Source organism: Lepidochelys kempii, chromosome 1 (assembly GCF_965140265.1).
Source record: "Lepidochelys kempii isolate rLepKem1 chromosome 1, rLepKem1.hap2, whole genome shotgun sequence".
NCBI lineage: Eukaryota > Metazoa > Chordata > Testudines > Cheloniidae > Lepidochelys > Lepidochelys kempii.
This window is the reverse complement of record NC_133256.1, coordinates 122,715,858-122,736,143: the sequence shown is the minus strand read 5'-3', so window position 1 is coordinate 122,736,143 and position 20,286 is coordinate 122,715,858. Positions and strand designations below refer to the sequence as shown.

The following is a 20,286-nucleotide window of genomic DNA, read 5'->3' as shown; positions in this document are numbered from 1 at the left end:
TAACATCCAATTTTGATGTTAAAATCTCAGCTCTTGTACTTGGTCAGGAGATTGAGAAACTCAAGCATGTAATCCTTTCTGGTAGTTTGGTAGCCCCAATTCCATAGCGACTGGCATCTTGTAAATACACAGCTGGTGTGCAATTATCTGGAAAGAGAGAGATGCACATTTCATTCTGCCACTTACAAGTTGTTTGTTCAGCTTTGTTCATTGCAAAATTTCATTGTGCTCCTGAAAAGTGAAGCAAGTAATTATTGTCCTTCCTTCCGGATCTGAAGCAAGTGATAATTACTGTCCTTCCTCCCCAACTGCCATTAAAATCTGTAGCCTATCTGGAATAAAACTGATTGCTTCCAAAACAGACGCTGCTGTTACCCTAAATGTGGAAATTTCAATACCCAGTCCTGATGGGAGACTATGCCAGCAGTTCACCTTTAAAAAAATAGTGCTCCAAATATTTTAGATTATCCTCTTATCTATCTAGGTTCTTACTGTGTTGAATGGACATTGCTGTATCTCCAATTCCTCCAAGCCTTCTATGGATAAAATCTCTGTTAGTCTCAAATTTGTGAGAAGCTCCCAGTAATCCTGATATAGTCCCAATTTCTGTAACCCAACTGCCCTGGAAAATGAAGCATTTTTAGGGGACTTTTATGCCCCTTCAGAAGTTTTTGGTCAACATTGTTTTTGATAAAAATTGGGTTTTCAACTAAAATTTTTCATGGAAAAAAAAAAGTGTTGGCTTTCTGGGGAAAATTTTGATTTTTCATCAAGAACTCTAAAGCCAAAAACCTAAATATTACATGGAACTTCATAGGAGTTTTAGTTTGGTTGCCTCATGTTCCCATTCTCCTCTATAGGCCAGGCTCCCTTGTCAGACTATATCTCCCATGATGCATGTAGGTCAGAGACACTCCAACAGGGGAGACCACAGTGCCTCATGGGAGATATAGTCTGACCAAGATGTCCAACGTACAGAGAAGAAGTAAAAAGTGTAAGAGTCACTGTGGCAACATTTCCAAATTGAAATTTTACAGTTTTCAGTCAAAGTTTTCCAGTATTTGAATTTTTATTGAAAAACTGAAGTTTTCCATGGATTTTTTTCTTCTGGTCAGCTGTACGTGCCGCATTTAGGAAGAACCATGATCGGTACGGTTTAAAAACCTGAAGTGGATAAGACAGATTTCATTGTTGAATGGGAAAAAAAAAAAAAACACACCACCTCATGTGTTTGTGCAGGTGACCTGTATTAATGCCTCAGAACATAAACAAGGAACTTGAGAGGAAGACAGCTCATCTCCTCTTTACTGCTTTGTGGATAAGAAAAGCACAACCCCTTCACCCCCCAATTTTTTATTTATTTATTTTTTTTTTAAACAGGTGAACTCTAGTGAGATGGATGGACATGGGAGATGTATGAAACCAGGTTCTTCAAGGTGAAAGAGTATATTGCCTGGATAGTGCAAGCTAGTTTGCATTGCCCACTGCAGTTACTCTTCCTATTCTGAAGTTACAGGGATGGCTATGTTAGCTAATACAGTTAGTAGACACCTTTCATAGGCACTAATTTAACCAATAAAAGTCTAAGTTACCTATGAAAACCAACTATATAAAACAAGCTATTTAAAATTAAACATCACTCGCTAAGTTATATTACAGTAACAAATATTTTCTTTACTGTGAATGTACACAGTGGATAATTTATGTGAAGCTTTGAAAGCTTGTTTGAGAGAGGTAGCAAGCAAATGAAGGCAATAAAAAAAATATCAGTGACTCAATACACTATAAGTAAGGCTACGATTATGTCACAGAGGTCATGGATCCGTGACTTCCACTGATCTCCGTGACATTTTCTGCCTCCGGGTTAGAGCTCCCAGCCCCTGCATGGTGGGGGCAACCCTGCAGCTGCCCAGCTGTAGTTGGCAGCCAGCAGATCCTGCAGCTGCCGAGCTGTGGCAGGCGGCTGGGGGACCCTGCAGCTCCCAGCTGCGGCGGGTGACCCCCATGAGTGCCCAGCCACCTCAGGAGTGAGGGGACCTCACAGCCGCCCAGCCTGGGGGCAGGAGGACCCCATAGTTCCCACAGCGGTGAGGGACCCCAGAGCTCCCACTGACCACAGCAATGGGGGATCTGGGAGCCCCAGCAGCAATGGGTGCTGAACCCGCCTTCCTATTTTGTCAGGGATATTTTTTGTGAAAGTCAGGGACAGGTCACAGGCTTCCATGAATTTTTGTTTATTGCCAACGACCAGTCCCTCACTTTTACTAAAAATATCTGTCACAAAAAATTAGCCTTAACTATAAGCTACAAATAGAAAAGGAATGGTAGAGCAAACAAGGCAAAAAATACCACTGTTCAACTTATTTTCCAAAGTTTATTAAGATGAGAGTGATTTTAGTGTTATAGAAAATTACAGGAGATATTTAAAGTTACACAAGAGACCAAGAAAACAAAGAATTTTGAAAAATTTGATGCATTTCAAAAGTTGCTTCATTTATCCGTTTCTGCCAGAAGTCTACCCACAGAGCTGTGGTTTCAAATGCAGGAGATGCAGAATTCCAGCTCAAGTACTTCTTTAATATGTTTCTTGCTTAAGCTACTCTTGCTTTTGGACGTGTACTTTGTTCTGAAGAGTGAATATTTAACCTGCAAATGAATGTGGTGGGATTCCTTTCACCCCTAGTCCAGTTATCTATTTAAAAATAAGGGAGAGAGAGAGAAGATAATTGTGATGATTCATGTATCTTTCCACAGAGTAATTTGTTTTAGAAGACTGTGACCGACTTGATATCCTGCAATTTTCTACATTACAACCCATCACCAGATATTAATTTCAACCCACTGCTGTTTCCAAACAACCATAATTTCTATGCCATGGCCCATTCTCCAGAAAACCCTCTTTCAAACACAGTTGGGTCTCAATCCTACAGTTAAAGAAAAGGAGTACTTGTGGCACCTTAGAGACTAACCAATTTATTTGAGCATAAGCTTTCGTGAGCTACAGCTCCCTTCATCGGATGCACCTATCTTACAGTTGATTGTGTACAGCTACAGGGGTGTGCCTGCATGCAGTCAATTGCAGGATCAGGGTTTTAAATCCACAAGGTCTGTGCAACAGGCTAGCCTGCCCCTATAAGAGTCAGGAGGCCTGGGGCTAGCCAACCCTGTTCAATCAATTCAGTTGTCTGCAACAATTAGCTGCCTGCCAAGCTAAGGACTAATTGGGTCAGGGGACAAGGCTGAAACACCTGGGATTCAGAAAACTCAGTCTGGAGAAGGAACCACAGAGAGCAAGATGGGCTCCTATGAAAGGCCCTGAAGTAGGGTCTGGAGGAAACAAGGGATTCAGCCCTCAATTCTTAGAGCAGGGAAGACTGAAAGGTAGCCCAGAGGGGCTGAGTATATGAGGGGGGCTCCAGGGAAAGCAGCCTGGGAGTCAGTGCTCTATCTCAGAGCAGAGACACTTAAAGATGGCCCAGGAGGGGCTGGGAACTGAGCCCAGAGGATAGGCTGAAGAAGAGCCCAAGGAGCGCAAAAGAAGTTTGTTTGGGCTTCTGAAGGGGGCTGAACTCAGTGACCCAGCTGGAGAGCTGAGTCACATGAATCTCTGGGAGAAACAGAAAACATAGGGGAGAGGCAGTTGAGGCGATGGGACATGTGCAGCAGAGGGCGCCACAGAGCATGCGTGCCCTATGCCAGTCACCAATTTAAAAAACAAACAAAAAAAATCCTAGCAAACTAAGTTATAAATAACAGTTTGGTAGATAACACATTGTCTCCTACTTTGTGTTAAAACAAAAATTCTCTACAAGTTTTTGCCCTGCTAAAGTTGGGAATTTTTTTTAAAAGTAGAGGCTTTTTGGTACAGAAAATGATGATTGTACAAGACATTAGCTATGTCAGTATTGTTACAAGTTTAGAACCAGTCTACCATGTAAACATGAAAAGACTAGCAATTTTCTAAATACAGCAGTAGGGACCAAAAAACTGAAAGTCAAAAAACCAAGAACAATAGTTTTAAGTGATATGGTACATTCAGACTGACACCCCCCCACACCACCACCACCTGCCTTCAAACCAAAATGTATAAGAAAATTCTTTCTGGTCTTTTAAAAGAAAAGAAATAATTTAATCACCTTGAAAATACCACCAGCCTGTGGTTGCCGTGAAAACGATTCATCATCCATTCCTTGACATGCAGAAGTCACATACATTTCTGAATAATCCTTTCCACCAAAGCAGCAGGAAGTTGTCTTGTCAACAGGCAGCTTCACAGTCTGGATTCTTTTTCCTGGAGGGGAGAAAAAAAAAAAAAGAAGCTTTTTGTTGGTTTATTTTCTACAAAGAATTTAACAAGATTGCTAGTAACCAGCATAGAACCCTATGTTGCACAGAAATGCCAGGTTTGGGGTGGAGGGAAAAGGGGGAGACCAATTTATTGTAATTTAGCAGGCTGAGTGTGAGGCTGGGAAGAATTCAGAGTTCCATTCTTGATTCTGTCATTTACTCCCAGTATAGCCTTTGGCAAGTCACTTAATCTCTGTTTCTGTAAATGGGGCCTGATCCAAAGCGTACTGAGGTAAGTAGGTGTCTTTTTCCATTGTGTTAATAAATATTAGCCTTTCATTATTTTTGTATGTTAAACTCTCATAATTCTGTTACCCAAAATCCTTTTTATGTTGTGTGTCTATAAATGCAGTCCCCTGTATCTATGAAAGTGAAAAATTCTATCCTTGAACTGAACTTAGTATGTGAGCAACGCTCAAGAAGGTATCTAATTAAATATTGGGATGTGCCTAATTATTCCCTGCATCTCTCAGTTTGAGAGAGAGTCCAGATGACCAGGAAGGTACCCCTCAAAATTAATGAAGGGACCCTACAGAAAAACAAGACTGGGTACTTGATATGGGGTGCTTATTATCCAATTAAGTTCTGAGATTGGTAAAAGGTATTTGTTATTGCAGCTGTTCCTGTAATGAATGAAATAATGGCCCCCGAAAGATGTTTTAAGTTTTAACTCATTAGCAACTGCCTGTTGCCATAGCTGTCAGTAATAATGACTGGGTCAAAAATCTCTTTGGGTTATCAATCAAAACGGATATACCATAAAAAGACATTCTATAAGTAATGAGGTAAACTAAAATATCAAACTGTACACATTGTGGGAAAGTAATTTTTCACTCCAAAAGGAATTTCTTTATCTCACACCCTATAAAAGGAAAGATTCTGGGAGTTAGACTGAGAATTAAAACTGCCAGCATTCCACCACTTACAGCGGTGTCAGCTTTTCACCATTCACAAAGACTGGTAAAGTAAACTTTGCTTCTGTAGTCTGCATAGTGCTGGTATTACTCTTGGATTGATAATCTTTAAATAATTCCATCTGAGCCTGTTATTTTGACATCTCACATTATTATTAAATTCAAACATGGAACAATAGGCTTCAATGGGCTTTGGATCAGGTCCACATAAAACAGGGATGATAATGATTATCTGAACTTTGTAAAGCACTCAAATGTCTATATAATTATTACAGAGACTCAGGATACTGACATGCCAGTGGTCCACTTAGCCCAAGTATAAGGTTTCTGGCAGTGGCCAGTACTAGATGCTTCAAAAGAAGTTTCAAGAAACTTCATAACGAAAATATATACAGGGGAAATTCTTTTTAATCTCAAGCAGTAAGTGCTTGTCTAAGGCCCTGAATCATGAGGGTTTATACCCATTACATATTTTTATCCTATTTATCATATAGATATTTCATACATTTATTGAATTCTGCTGAGGTCTTGTGTTTTCTTTAAATACATTTCCTCTCTCTCTCTCTCCCCACCCCCCAATGTTGGTAATCCTTGCAGGTAGAAGCAATGTAATAATATATTGAAAGTTTAAAATACAACTTTTTATGGTGAAATACTTTAGGAGTGAAAACTCCTAGCTCCACTGTAGTCAAAGGGAGTTTTGACATGACTTTGCCAGGCCAAGATTTCATCTTTGTATTTTAAATAAACAGATAGTAAACAAAATTATTTTAGTTTGCAAAAACACTTTTGTTGGCTCACCCAACAAGCTACTCTTATTTCCTTTTCTAAACGAAGTACCAACACAAACAACAACAGTTACTTGGTCCATGTTTGATAATCAAGTCCTTAAATGTGATTTCAAAAAAGGATGAGTGAGATTTTTCCATGTCTCATTGAAACACTTTGCGAATTTCTTGTCACAAGAGTTAGATACATTTTAAAAACTGCCTTAAAATTAATCCCACAAAGATAAGTCTGCTTCAGTAATGGACAAAAAAAAGATTCCCATGTATATCCTGAATAGTCCACATGGTTTGAGAAGCATCTTGGGCTCCCTGCATCTATAATAATAAATAGCATCTTACATTTTTACAATACCTAAAATAAACTGACAACCGAGGGCATGTCTACACAGCCCAACAGTTCAACTATGGGGGTGTGAAGTGCAGCACACTCTACTATGCTGCGCTGTAACTGCAAGTGCAAACTAAAGGTTCGTATTTTGTCTGAACTATGCAAACTAGATATCTTTTGGTTTGCGCGTGCAGATACTAGAATTCCATCTCACCACTATTTAATCCAGTTATCTCCAAGGATTGCTTAAAAAAAGATGCCAAATAAACAAGTTCCCTTGTCTATCCACCTCCACCCAAATGCTCCCAAATCCAAATTTCACTGAGTAAAACCTGAAAATCCCCTTTCTAAAAATGTCCCATCTTCACCTTAGCCCAATTGTTTCACGAATTTTTCTGCCACTGGCTAAAAATAAAATAAGCCATAGACTGTTTTATCAGCCAGTTTGCCAATAAAAAGCCTTCAATTGGCCATTAACTACAGAAGCGAAAGACATCTTTGCTTAGTCCAAACCGACAAGGTGAGAATATTAGTAATCTAAAATAAACTGAAGTGATATGTATAGACTAAATCTATCAGGTTAAATCCCTGGGCTTTCAAACGTGTAGTTTAAATAAGACAGTAACACCACACTCCTTTCACTGAGAAGGACAAGTAGTGGGGAGCATCTATTCAAAGAGAGACAACAAGAAAACGAAACTCTACAATGGAGTGAAAAACCCTCAGAACAAAAACCCATCCACACACAAACATACTGTCAAGTGTCAAATGTCCAAGCCCACATCAGCCAAGTACATTTTGACTCCAGTTCTCGGTTGACCTAAACACCCTATAACTTTCTCCAGAGAAGAAAAACACAGGAATTGTCACTCTAGATCAGAACGATATCCTGTCTAGTCTGATATCCTGCCTCCAACAATGCACAGCACCAGACTCTTCAGAAGAAGGTACAAAAAACACTATAATGGGTAATTGTGGAATAACCTACCCAAAGGGGAAGTTTATTCCTAAAACCCATCAGTTAGTGGTTTCCTTATGCTCTTACATATGAGGGTTTACTCTCCTTATTAACAAACAAGCATCCTAGCTATATAAATGTTTAATCCATTCTGCTCTTGGACTCAATTCTATCTCATGCCAGTGAGTTCCACAGGTTGTGTTTAGGTAGCATTTCACAGCTTTCAATAGGTTACAAGGGATTTTCAATGAAAATGGAAAGTACTTGTGTTATAAGAAAGGGTAAGTAGGAGCAGCTAACTTACTTTTTCTGTACCAATCATTCTTTTGTACACCTCTACCATGACCCCTCTTATTCATCCCTTCTGTAAGCAACCCTAATCTTTTCATTACTTTAAATTGTCTTCATCACCCATCCCTGAATGGTTTTTATTTCTGCTATTTTTAACATAATTTGAATAGAACAGAACACAGTATTTCACGTGTGTACCAATGATTTTTATTAACATTTTCAGTATTATTTTCTATCCTATTTATCCACATTCTGTTTGCATTTTTTACAGCTACTGTGTATTAGACAGAGAGGTTTTCATGGAGCTGTCCACAATAACGCTCAGGTCTTCTTCCTGACTAGTAAGTTAATTTAGAATCAAGCAATATGTATAGACAAATTGTGCAATTAAAATCTTCCTTTAAAACACGTATTACCTTGTCTTTGTCAAAATAAATTTCATAGGCCATCATGCTGCCCATTCACTTAGCTTTGTCGGGTCTCTTTGTAGTTCCTTACAGTCTTTTCTGGGTGTGACTAAACTTAATCATACCTCTCAACCTGCCAAGTCCCAAATGTTGGAAGTTACATGCGACAGACTCAAAATGAAGGAGGCAAACACCTGAGTGCGCACACATGAATGATTCATGCTGGAAAGTTAAAATGCTGTGGGACACTAAAGAACTTTATAACCTCCATTCCATGATTCTATATTTATGGTGTAAATAATTTAAACAATAAAAGTGAGTAGAACATAGGTAACCTTTGTGCATGTGTCAAAGGGGGTACTAGCTAAATAAATTTGTGTCATCAGCCATTTTTGCCACTTCACTGCTTACCTCTTCTTCCAGACCATTTAGCAATACAGGAACTCTTTACTTAAAGTTGTCCCGGTTAACGTTGTTTCGTTACTGATCAATTAGGGAACGTGCTCGTTTAAAGTTGTGCAATGCTCCCTTATAACATTGTTTGACAGCCGCCTGCTTTGTCCACTGCTTGCAGGAAGAGCAGCCCGTTGCAGCTAGCTGGTGGGGGCTTGAAACCACGGTGGACTGGCAGCCCTCCTATCAGCTTCCCGTTCCCCTAAGTTCCCTGTGCAGCAGCCACCCAGCAGGCTACCAATTGCTGGCAGTTCAGCTGTCCCTCTCCCCGCTGCCCTGTGCTGCTCCTACCCTCTGCCTTGGAGCTGCTCCCCAAGTCTCTTACTTGCTGTGCAGGTGGCGGCTAATGTCAGGGTGTCCCCCTTTCCCTTCCGCTCCTGCTCCCCGCTCCTTTACCCCATCTCCATAGTGGGGAGAACGGGGCGGACACGACAGGGCTCAGGACAGAGGGAGCTTGCTGGCAGCAGCTGCTGTCTCAACTTGCTGATCTACATAAAAAGGCAATGTACTTAGAGGGGCAATGCACCTCTCTCTCACACACACACACACACACACACACAGTGTGTGTGTCTGTCTGTCTCTCTCTGCCATGCTGTCTCCCCTCCCTCCATTCGTGCTGCCTTGTAGAGTGTGAGGCTACATTAACAATGTGTTAACCCTTGAGGGCTCAGCCAAATGCTAGTTCATCATTTAGCAGTAAGTCATTCTCTGGGAAATATCCCACCCTCTGACTTCACCACCTCAACCAAGCTTCACAATTATCATTGCTGTGTAAAGTATTAAATTGTTTGCTTAAAATGTACTCTCTGCGTGTGTGTGTGTGTGCACGCGTGTACATGTGTACACAGACATACAGTCTTTTGTCTGGTGAAAAAACTTGCCCTGGAACCTAAACGCCCCCCACCCCCTTACCCATTTACAGTAATTCGTATGGGGAATTAAATTTGCTTAACATCATTTTGCTTGAAGTAGCATTTTTCAGGAATGTAACTACAACGTTAAGCGAGGAGTTACTGTATAGTAAACACTGGTCTCAGACTGAAAAATGTCAGACTACTAATTCAAAAAAATGATAATCATCAACCAAAGGCCAACGAACGTGGGGAATTATAGAAACAGTTCAGCTACACTACCATCTAATGGCCAAGTTGCAAAAATACTTCTGCAGCTTCTGTTATTTAATGAATATGTAAAAACCCATCTCAAACCTGTCATTTTGGCTGCTATCAGAACTCTTCAATGGATACACATTTTTATATGTTTTATATGTTTAACAGAAGCTAGCATGCTGATCACAAAGGTTACATATCCATGACAAGACTAACTTTTAAGAGGAAGAACTTTAAATGAAATCATTCCACATCATTTTTTGTAGCCACTATCAAAGAAGAGTAGATATGTTTACAAAATTAGCATTGGAATGAGCATTTAAGATAAGAGCTGTTCATCCACAGTAGATTATGAGTACAGACACACTTCCAGAAAAGCCCATTATCCAACTACCCCTTAGCTTATTTAATGCAAAATTTCAGTTCATCCTCTGAGAGGAATTACCTGTCGCAGGGTCTAGACGGATCACTCTCCCTCCATCATAACAGGCTACCCAGAGTTTGCCTTCTGTATCAATACACATTCCATCAGGGATGCTTTCTTCCTTTTCTAGCTTGTACATACTCCTGCGATTGGCTGCAAAAGAAAATCAACAGGCATCATACACTAAGGGAGATATTAAGTTATTGTGAGTTAACATTTTCCTAAGTCATACTCCTAGAAATAGCTAAGAAGGATGATTTTCTAATGCTGCACTGAATCCAGCTCCCTGCAGTCTTGCAGATGAGAGAGAGAGTATAAAAGACCAGTTTGTTTCTGCAGATGGTTATTATTCAGCTTGACAGCCTGCAAGTCAGTTTGACTGTCAAACACACAACAATTATTTTTGGTACTCCCTTCTGGTATGTCAACCATATATTTCCCCCTAACTATAAATCAGGGAACTATTGAATATATTATAGGAATTAATAATTTGTGTATTCCAAATTTGACTCTTTTCCACCTATACAGCATTTTATAAGCTGTCTGGGCCACTTCATAATTGGATTTTTTCAGTCACACATAGAACTGGAGCCATCTCAATAAAGAGATTCCCAGAACACACCACTAATTGTTCCAACACAAAGCTGACATTCAAATATATAAATCAACAGAAAGTTAGGAAAACTATGAACTCAAAGAGACAATGTCAATTTAAAAAAATTGCACTTTATATGAACATTTTACCACCCGCTATTATTAAAAGATATTAACAAAAGAAAATCCAACTGTTCTAGTTTGTTTATTCTGCGTTTTGACAATTGACTGTCAGAGTCAGTTTGTTCCTAGGTTTCCTCTGCTGCGTGTGGCTTTTTAATATAGAAAAATGTGATTGTAAACCACAAATATGGTAGTGGGACTTGGGGCAGACATTGTACCTAAAACTAGTTTAAGCTCAATTTTAAAACTAACCAGATTTCAAAATGATGGTGTTCCTTTAAACCAAATTATTATGGTTCATGTTACTTTAAATCAAATTTTTAGAATCCAAGTTGGAGGAGCTTTTCCATTTGCCCATGCCTGTGAAAAGACCTTGAGGTTATGGTGGTGTTTTTTTGTTTTGTTTTTTTCCCCCATAAATAAGGGAAGATGATGTTTGAGTTACTGCTTTTCAGCATTGGTTGGCTCTCTAGGATCTTCTTCAGTTAGGGATTTCCATTTTAAAACAATATATGAATGCACACACTATAAAAGTGTAGCACATTTTATATGCTGAAAAGATGGACTACAAACTTCTCTGCTAATTCACCTACTGTTTCATAACAGGCAGCATAGCCACTGGAGGAAAATGAGGCAAAAATGCTTCATACTTGATAACACAGAAACATTAGAAGTGAATTGTAAGTGTATAATCAATGAATGTACAATTTACAGGCTCAGCACAGATTGCAATGGATAAAATGAATTTTAACAAATTATTTCAGGTCAATTATTAAATATATAAATTTAATAATGTCCTAATATGAACCAATCCATCTAATTACTCTGAGCCAGGAACCTACTTAGATAAGCTGGTTTTTTAACCCAGTTTCTGCTAACTTGTTTTAAACCGGGTTTTGATGTCCAGAATGGATGAAGCCAAACCACATTTAAACTAACTCAAAAAATAATGCTCTAGGACCACAGGTTTAAGTAGGGCCTGGGTCACAATTGATTTTTTGCTTAATAGTTGAAAGAAAAAAACTGCACAGAAAGTAACTTAAAAATATTTTAGCATAAGAAAAGAATTCATACAAATTTTTCCTGTTTGCAGGTCATAATCAAAGGCATCCACAGAGAAGGACAGGCTATCAATGTAAAAGAAAGTCTTGTGATCCAGTGACCAATCCAAGCCATTAGAGATGTCCACCTGATCAAAATGCTTCACTACAGAATGATCAGGGAAGAGTGTATACAGAGCACCTTGGTGTCTCTCTAGCACAGCAGGTCGAATCTCCTCAGCCATGGTACCTACAAAAATGAGAGGGTCATTCATTAGAAAGCACAGCTTCACAGAAACCAAATGCACTCCTTTTACAGTGGCAATGACTGCCTCTTTGACATAAACTTCCCTCAAACTTTGACTAGGTTTTCTCCTTTAAACATTCAAAGAGATTTAGTTAAAACCAAAAGGGAGAAGGCAAATTTGATTGTGTGCATTTAACAGAGCATGATGAATAAAATTAAAGATTTTTTAAAAATTGTGGCTGCAAAGGAGTTGAAGGCAATCATGCTAGCATTGTTAATTCCACAGTGTTTTCAAACTGTAAGATGGTTGTCACAATTTAATGCCCCTCCTCCCCCAAACATTGGAAAAAATTGCACTAACTTTAGAATCAGGGCTACAAAAAGTCTTAAAATCTTAAATGACAAGTTATGCCACTAATAGAGATAATTTTTGGGCGGGGGGGTGGGTTTGGTAAGAGAAAATTGAAAATAAACCTTGAAATTTCAAACGTATATCAGACACACTCTCTCTGCTTTGAAAACAATTTGCTGTATGCTTAATTGTTTTTGAAAATATATTTATATTCAGTGTATGGGAAAAAAACAAACAATAAGTTTTCCACTATAAACATATTTGCATTGGTATTTTCCAAGTACATTCAAAACAAGACATGAATGCCAACATTGGAGACAAGAAAATAAATTTTTATACAACGAAAGAATTTTTTTTTTTTTTAAACAGAATAGAGCAGAGCTCTGGGGTAATACATTTTTAAAAGTGGATTAAATTATTATGGTATTTTAGAATTAATATTTTCTGTGGCTTGAAAGTAAGATGACAACCTCGACTTGAAAGACAGACACTTCCTACATCTGCCAGGGTTCTTTACAAATTGTCCCTAAAATCTGAGGAAAAAGTTCTAGTGCTCCTTAGTACATATTTCCAACATACCTGCAAAAAACCTCCCTGCAGGGTCCACTTTCCCATCATTGAATCTGTTGTTTGGTTTATCCTTGTCAACGTGAACAATGGTGGTTACTGACTGGTCTTTCCATTTTAAAGCAGCAAACCTGGTTCCCAGGGTAACAACATAATCCCCAGATTTCCGAAGGGCCACGCTGCTAACAGGAGCATCTAGAGACAACATAAGAAAATGGGTGTGAGGGGAGATGTAAAATACTATAACTGTAGATAAAAAGCAGTCAGCCACCTGTAACCAACCTATGATTGCTCATCACACTCATAACCAAGGTTGACAAATATTTCATTCATATCCAGATGCTATTCTTCTATTTGTGATGTATTTGGTCAAATACAAAAGCACAAAATAACAACTGATAATTAATCTCACTTTAATTAATCTGTGCCTTCCTGGGTAACATGGTATATCTATCATTCACCACAACAAACAAGAAGCTTGTATGTACATGCTTATGCACACTTATGGAATTCCATTAGTGAGAACTACGAACTAATATTGCACACACAAAAGTAATCAAATTATATATTGAATTAATGTATAGACTGCAAGCTTCTTGGGGAAGGCATCATATTGTCCTGTGTGTGGGTAGGTAGGTAGGTAGCTAGAAGTACCTAGCAAGGAAGGATAATCCAATGGTTAGGGCACCAGCCTCGGTCTTGAATGACCTGGGTTCGACTCCCTGCCCTGGCAGACTTCCTGTGTGACTCTGAGCAAATCATCTCCTCTTTGTGCCTCAGTTCTGTACGGTGCTGTACAATGGGGATAATAGTACTTATCTCACTAGGGTGTTGTGAAGATAAATGCATTAAAGATTGTGTGGTGCTAAGAATCTACAGTAACGATAAACTAGCAGGGCCTTTGAGGGCTACTGCAATACTGCTAATAGTATTGTTATTATTGTTTATTTATATTGCAGTAGAACCTAGAAGCCCCAGTCCTGAACAGGACCCCATTGTGCTACGCACTGTACAAACACAGAACAAAAAGCTTATATGGAGAACGAAGAGTTGATCAGATACGCTATAAATTAAAAAAATAATTTCTATGCATTCTGATGGTTAAACTTATCTTTTTATTTCAATTAAAAAGATTTTTCTTTTAAAAAGAAACCTGTTTAAAATTATGTTATAATTGCAAACAAACGTCTAAACTATAATCTACTAAAATCACTTAAATTAATTTTAAAAAGATAATATTCAAGAAGTACATGTTCTCTGCTAAAGATTTAAAAGGAAGTCAAACCACTGAATTAGTGAAAGTGGCTGACTGAGCACCTGGAACCAGAGTTCACTGAAGGGCTAAACCAGCTTTTGAGAGCAGTAGCCTCTCCTGCAGGTGCAGAGAGAATATTTTCTTAAATTTCAAAATTTATTCAACTAATTCAGCTCAAATGACTAGCTCACTCAAAGTTAAGAGACCGACTGGGAGTTGAAATTTTCTTGAAAAAGCAAGAATGCTTGTTTTCCTCTTCCAATCTATGAATAAAAATCAGGTGTGCAAGGGAGGAGATCTACTAATTCTAAAATCTTGGAAGAACATGGTGACCAGAAACTGACACTTGAACTCAATAACTACAGATAATACTTCCTTTCTTTAATATACTGAGCTAGTTTTAAATGCAAAACTAGTTTTGACAAACTTATTATGTAAGTATCAAGTACACGTAAGATAAATTCTTAGTTAAATAAAACTTAAAATGCTGTTTTTGTGCACTTAACTGAATTCCAATTTCTATACAAATGCAGCTTGACACAAATCATGAGTTAAAAAAAGTAAATAAGAAATGCGCCATTCATCATTTTTTAACAATAAAAAAAGCTAAAAAATTAAGAATGTGAATAAATGCATGTTAAGCTATGTAAATGCTTAAATAAAGTGTGCGCATATATAGTCTATCCTACTGGTTAGCAAAAAGTACCAAATTATATCAACCACGGAGAATCATCCTTTCTTCAGGAACATAGCTAAAAAGTACAAATTCAAAACAAGATTAAAATCAATTATTTAAATAAGATTTCCCAGTTGTTGATTTTAAATGAGGGTTAAAATCATGATTTAAATTGCTTTGATTGAACTCAATCCACCGTTTACAGTAGCGTGAAACCGAGTTTACCACAATAATAAATTAAAAAAAAATAAATGTGCAATGTAAGATACTTACCGAGTTTCCATTTACATACTACAGCTAGTTGCTACTAAACTGATAGGTATGTTTGGATAGGTAAACATAATACAGTACATAAAAATAGAGAAGACAAGGCAAGGCAATTCAGATGCGCATTTTAAAAACTATTTCTGTAATGAAGTGGAAGCTAATTGTGTGTGAGAACATCCAAATACCATTACTGTATTTAACTAAACTGAACATGATTTTTTGCCCATATTACCCCCCCGACCCCAGAGCACCCGCGGCGCCCCCGGGCCGTTCCCTGCCCCAGAGCACCCAAGTCAGGGGTATATAGTATAAATCATGGACAGGTCACAGGCTGTGAATTTTTGTTTACTGCCTGTGACCTGTCCATGACTTACTAAAAATACCTGTGACTAAAACGTAGCCTTACTCATGACACGGGATGACAGCTTAAGATGTACCTAAGCCTAAACTCACTGCCCCAGTTTAATTTTACACGAGAGAACACTTCATTATTATAAAACAGCAATTTGCGTTCACGTGGATTGAAATGGCTACACAGATTAAAGACGACCAGAGAAACTGCGTGACAAGCTTACCCTAGGAAGCTGGGGAAAAGAATGAGCTACTTACATAAAGAGAAACATGGAACACAGACAGAAACCAAAATGGGCCCAGAGAACAAAAAAACCCTCAAAAAACTTTAGAAAAATTAGGACAGCAAAAGGGAATCTCACCTCACCAGGCTATTCAACTGACATGATCTCCCAGGACAACATGGAGCTTATGGCTAAAATCCACTAACTGTAATTAAGATGTTTTTAAAAATAGGTCAGGCTTAAAGATCTTAAGGCTGTTTCATTCTTTATTGGAACCCTGAGGTGATAACCATAGAGTTCCTGTAAAAATACTTGAAGTGGAAAAAAGACTAGATGTATGAAAAGGAGTTGCTATAGAACAGAAAAACCCAGAGTAATACATATTGCAGCAGCACCTAATCAGTATCAGGACTCTACTAAAAGAAAAGAAGTACTTGTGGCACCTTAGAGACTAACCAATTTATTTGAGCATAAGCTTATGCTCAAATAAATTGGTTAGTCTCTAAGGTGCCACAAGTACTCCTTTTCTTTTTGCGAATACAGACTAACACGGCTGTTACTCTGAAGGACTCTATTAGGCATTGCAGTTCAACACACACAAACAAAGAGTCCCTGCCTTAAACTGCTTACAAATACCCACAATTAAAAAGGCTGGGGAAGATATCAATGGTAGCAGATCTTCCAGTGGAAAGATTTTTCCATCAGATTTCTCAGACAAAGGCAAGATGTTGTGCAGGTCTTTCAGATGCTGCAAACTGAATATGCGTTTTACTTCCTTTTACCTTTTGGCCTAGTCTACGCTAGAAAAGTTAGGTCAGCGTAACAACATTGCTCAGGGGTGTGAAAAATCCACCCCTTCTGAGCATTGTAGTTAAGCTAACCTAAGTCCCCATGAAGACAGTGCTACGTCAATGGAAGAATTCTTCCATTGACCAAGCTACCGCCTCCTGGGGCGGAGGATTAGGCTGTGTATGCACTACCCACATTACAGCCTGGCCACGGCAGCGCTGTGACGTGAGCAGTGTAGTCACACTTTATCGCAGTGGGAAAGCTCTCCTGGAGATTAAAAAAAAAACCACCCCTAACGAGTGGTGGTAGCTTTATCGCCGGGAGCACAGCTCCCGGCAATAAAGTGCGGTTTACACTGGTGCTTTCCAGAGCTAAAACTTGTCGCCCAGGGGGGCGTTTTAGCGTTTAGCAAAAGTTTTAGCATTGAAAGTGGCAGTGTAGACACAGCTTTACTTACGCCAACATAACAAACCCTCCTGTTGGAGTAGGTAGTGTCTACACTGAAGCACTGCAGCTGTGCCACCATAGTGTTTTAAGTGTAGAGAAGCCCTTCTATGCTGCAAGTCACAAACTTGAAGAGATTGTAGTCTTTGCCTCTGAAAATATATATAACCTACTGCACCTTTAATGTACCATATGCTTTGTCTATGGTCTTCCAGAAACTACGGGTTTGTCTTCCGTCAACCTAGAGCTGCATACACTGCGCCAGCTTAAGTACGCTGGTCAGGGGGCATTGGATTTTTCAGCCCTGAGAAACTTAATTAAGCCAGTTAGACCAGACCTAATCTGCCAGTGTTAGAGACTGAAACTGCATTTTTCTACCCTTTGCTATTCTCTCTCCTCCTCTTGTGTACATTTATTCTGTCTACTGAAAAATAGCACTGGATTTTAACAGAATGTGAGAGGTGAAAGCTACAGTAAAAGACTTTTTTAATCCGGCATGTTCGGGGAATGGGGGTTCCGGTAAGTGAAAAATTCCGGTTAACTAAGAGGGAGGGAGTCTGGGTGGAAGAGAGGGTGTGGGGATGGGGGCTGCGGCATGAGAGGGGTCTCGGATTGCTGGATCTGGGGAGCACTCACCTCGGGTGGCTCCCTGCAAGCAGCGACCTGTCCCTGCTGTTCCCAGGCGGAGGCGCGGCTAGAAGGCTCTGCACACTGCCTCTCTCCCACCCCGAGCACTGGCTCCACAGTTCCCATTGGCTGGGAACTTTCAAATAAACTTTCCCCTCCCCATCAGTTAAAAGATTCTATAAAAGGATATGTTAAAATGAAGACTTGGGTTTTAAATGTTGTGACTTCTTTTCTTTACTTCGTATGCATGATTACTAAATGTTAGAGAGTTTTGTTTAATGGTGTACAACAAGCAAAACTGAGGCCCTGGCAACTGATTCCTGTACTCAAATTACTGTTAATGTTGAACCAACATGAAAAGAAAGAAAAATAACTTAAAAATCTTAACAACCCAAATACCCTATTCAATCTTTACAAATGACCCAATTACAACATTGTAGTGTTGCAGCATTGATGGGACCAAACTGTGTTTTGACTAAGAATGGCCAGTGGGAGCTGCGATCGGCCGAACCTGTGGACGCAGCAGGTAAACAAACTGGCCTGGCCCGCCAGGGGCTTTCCCTGAAAAAGCAGCGCCCCTAGTTTGGGAACCACTGGTCTAGATCATCCTGCATCTGTGTTAATATTATACAGAAACAGTGAAAGTTACTTATGTATTTGGTTATTTTAAACGCACTGCAGATAGTCTCTGAAGGGACTGTATAGCTCAATTTCCCACTAGACACAGTGGAAGAATGGAAGAAGTGTAAGGGAACCCTGTTTTCCAGTCTTGGGTTAGGAGAACAGAGTGAAGGCTTAGATGTGACAGAAAACGGGGGGGGAGGGGGGGGAATATCAGATGGGAGATATTGCGGGCAAAAAAGACGTGTGTGTGCTTAACTTTAAGCATGTGAGTAGTCCCACTGAGTTCAATGGGATCGGGGACATTACAGATACGACCTTTACATCAGCAAGACTGAAATTAAAATCTATTAAACAACTCTTGCACAATTCACCATTAAGTTGTTGCCCAAGATGCAAAAACTAAATATAAAATAACTAAGATAACTGCTCAACATAGAAATCTAAGCTTCATTCTCTCTGTTAAATACAGTACCATTAGAACACAGAAAATATCAATAGTTTAGTCATATTGTAAAAAAATAAAATAAAATCAGTAGGTGGCAGAGCTTTCCAGGGATTTAAGTAGATCAGAGAATTAGCAAATGATCCCTGGTTACTTTACACTCAACTGACCCATTAGGTACAATTACAGGTGATTAACAGGGAATTGACAAAAACAGAAAAGAAAAGTTGAGTAGAAATATCTTGTTTCTATAAAAGCCTACTATCTAGAAACAAAGTAAGGAAGAATAACTAACAGGTATAGCCAGTAAAACTTGGGATAAATATCAGACAAGAACTGATTTGGAAACTAAATTACCAAAAGTTTTTTTTTTATAGGATGTAAGAAATGTAATATAACATTTTGCACAAATTTAATTACTTCACAGTATAAATGAAATGCATGGGACTCAGACATACGACTGGGCTGGCAGAGATGTGGAAACAGAAGCATAGATGCACACATTCTAAACATCCAACATAGCCAACAAGCGTATACAGTACCAAGGAACGCTATACTAGTATAAAAGAATTAGAAGCGTCATCAAAGGAGAACTCTATAACCTGTAAGATGCCATTTACTGCCTTTTGTCCAGTCCTCAAACCAGAAGTCTGAAGGAAGTTACCTTCAAAGTTTAAATTAAGTAACTCCTAAATTTACAGGTATCTCAATTTACTGCTGATAGACAGACTAAGTTAACCAGACTTTTATGAACTGGAATCAGTTTCTTACAATACAGATTCATTATTAATAAAAAATTGTACAAAAAGGAAATCCTATTACTTACAATTTTAAATTATCCATTCAAGTATGTTTTCTTTCATACTAGACAGGTTACATGGTCTGTTATGCATGATGTTCACAAGTATATTACCTTGTTTTCACAATAATGAATGCTAATGGCTTTTTGGAATGAATGTAAAGTTTATTAAATCTTGCAATTTAATGATGCAGGATCAGAACCTATGTGGATACATACCATTCCTATTCTAAATAGATGGCCAAGGAAAATGGATTACAACTGGTACTACAAAATTCAAAAGACAGGAATAACTATATGTAACCAAATAGCAAAAACCTAAATGTTAAATGAAACAAAACAGGAAAAAAAAAATCCTTAGGACTGGGTCCAGTCAATCATAAGTTTACTGGTCTTGAAGAGACACTGCAAAGCCCGCTCCTTTTCTCCAAAAGAGTGTGATGGGCATGAATTGTAGGGAATGTTCTTTCTTCCCCCAACACTAAACATGGAATTGTTCGGTATTTATGCACTTTTAATTTCTTTATGCACATGAGTCTAAGCTTTTTGGAAAGGCATATTTTATCAATCCAAAGAAAAACATTTACACTAAAAACATTTACATTTTGGCAATCCATGGCATCTTTTAAAAGCAGCTTCTTACCCACAGAAACACTTTGCACTTGCTTGGTGAATGAATTCCATCGGCAAATCTTTTTACCACTTATATCCACATATATAAGTGAGCTTTCCTTTTCTTCCCAGACTGGAGATTCTCCAATTTTGCAATTCTCATTGACAACACACTCAACCTTAATGGATGACATTTCCTGAGAGAAAAAAGAATTCAAAGTCAGCAAAGCAAAA

The 20,286-nt window shown here is 38.7% G+C and overlaps 1 protein-coding gene across 6 annotated transcripts in view; it reads right to left on the bottom strand.

Moving 5' to 3' along the window:
• Window positions 1–14: 14 nt before the first annotated feature.
• The window catches only part of RGN (regucalcin), a 25,901-nt gene continuing 5,629 nt past the window's right edge, over window positions 15–20,286 (bottom strand). For 3 of the 6 annotated variants that reach the window (XM_073353525.1, XM_073353515.1, XM_073353507.1), the window contains exons 2-7: window positions 20,084–20,249; window positions 12,955–13,137; window positions 11,811–12,026; window positions 10,041–10,172; window positions 4,137–4,291; window positions 15–147 (exon numbers count right to left, since the gene is read on the bottom strand). In XM_073353525.1, coding sequence (XP_073209626.1) covers window positions 61–147; window positions 4,137–4,291; window positions 10,041–10,172; window positions 11,811–12,026; window positions 12,955–13,137; window positions 20,084–20,246 — 936 coding nt within the window. In that variant the 5' untranslated portion in view covers window positions 20,247–20,249 and the 3' untranslated portion in view covers window positions 15–60. Of the gene's footprint in view, window positions 148–2,354; window positions 2,693–4,136; window positions 4,292–10,040; window positions 10,173–11,810; window positions 12,027–12,954; window positions 13,138–20,083; window positions 20,250–20,286 lie in introns of those variants that run through there. The other 3 variants (XM_073353488.1, XM_073353498.1, XM_073353479.1) reach the window with 2 other exon arrangements.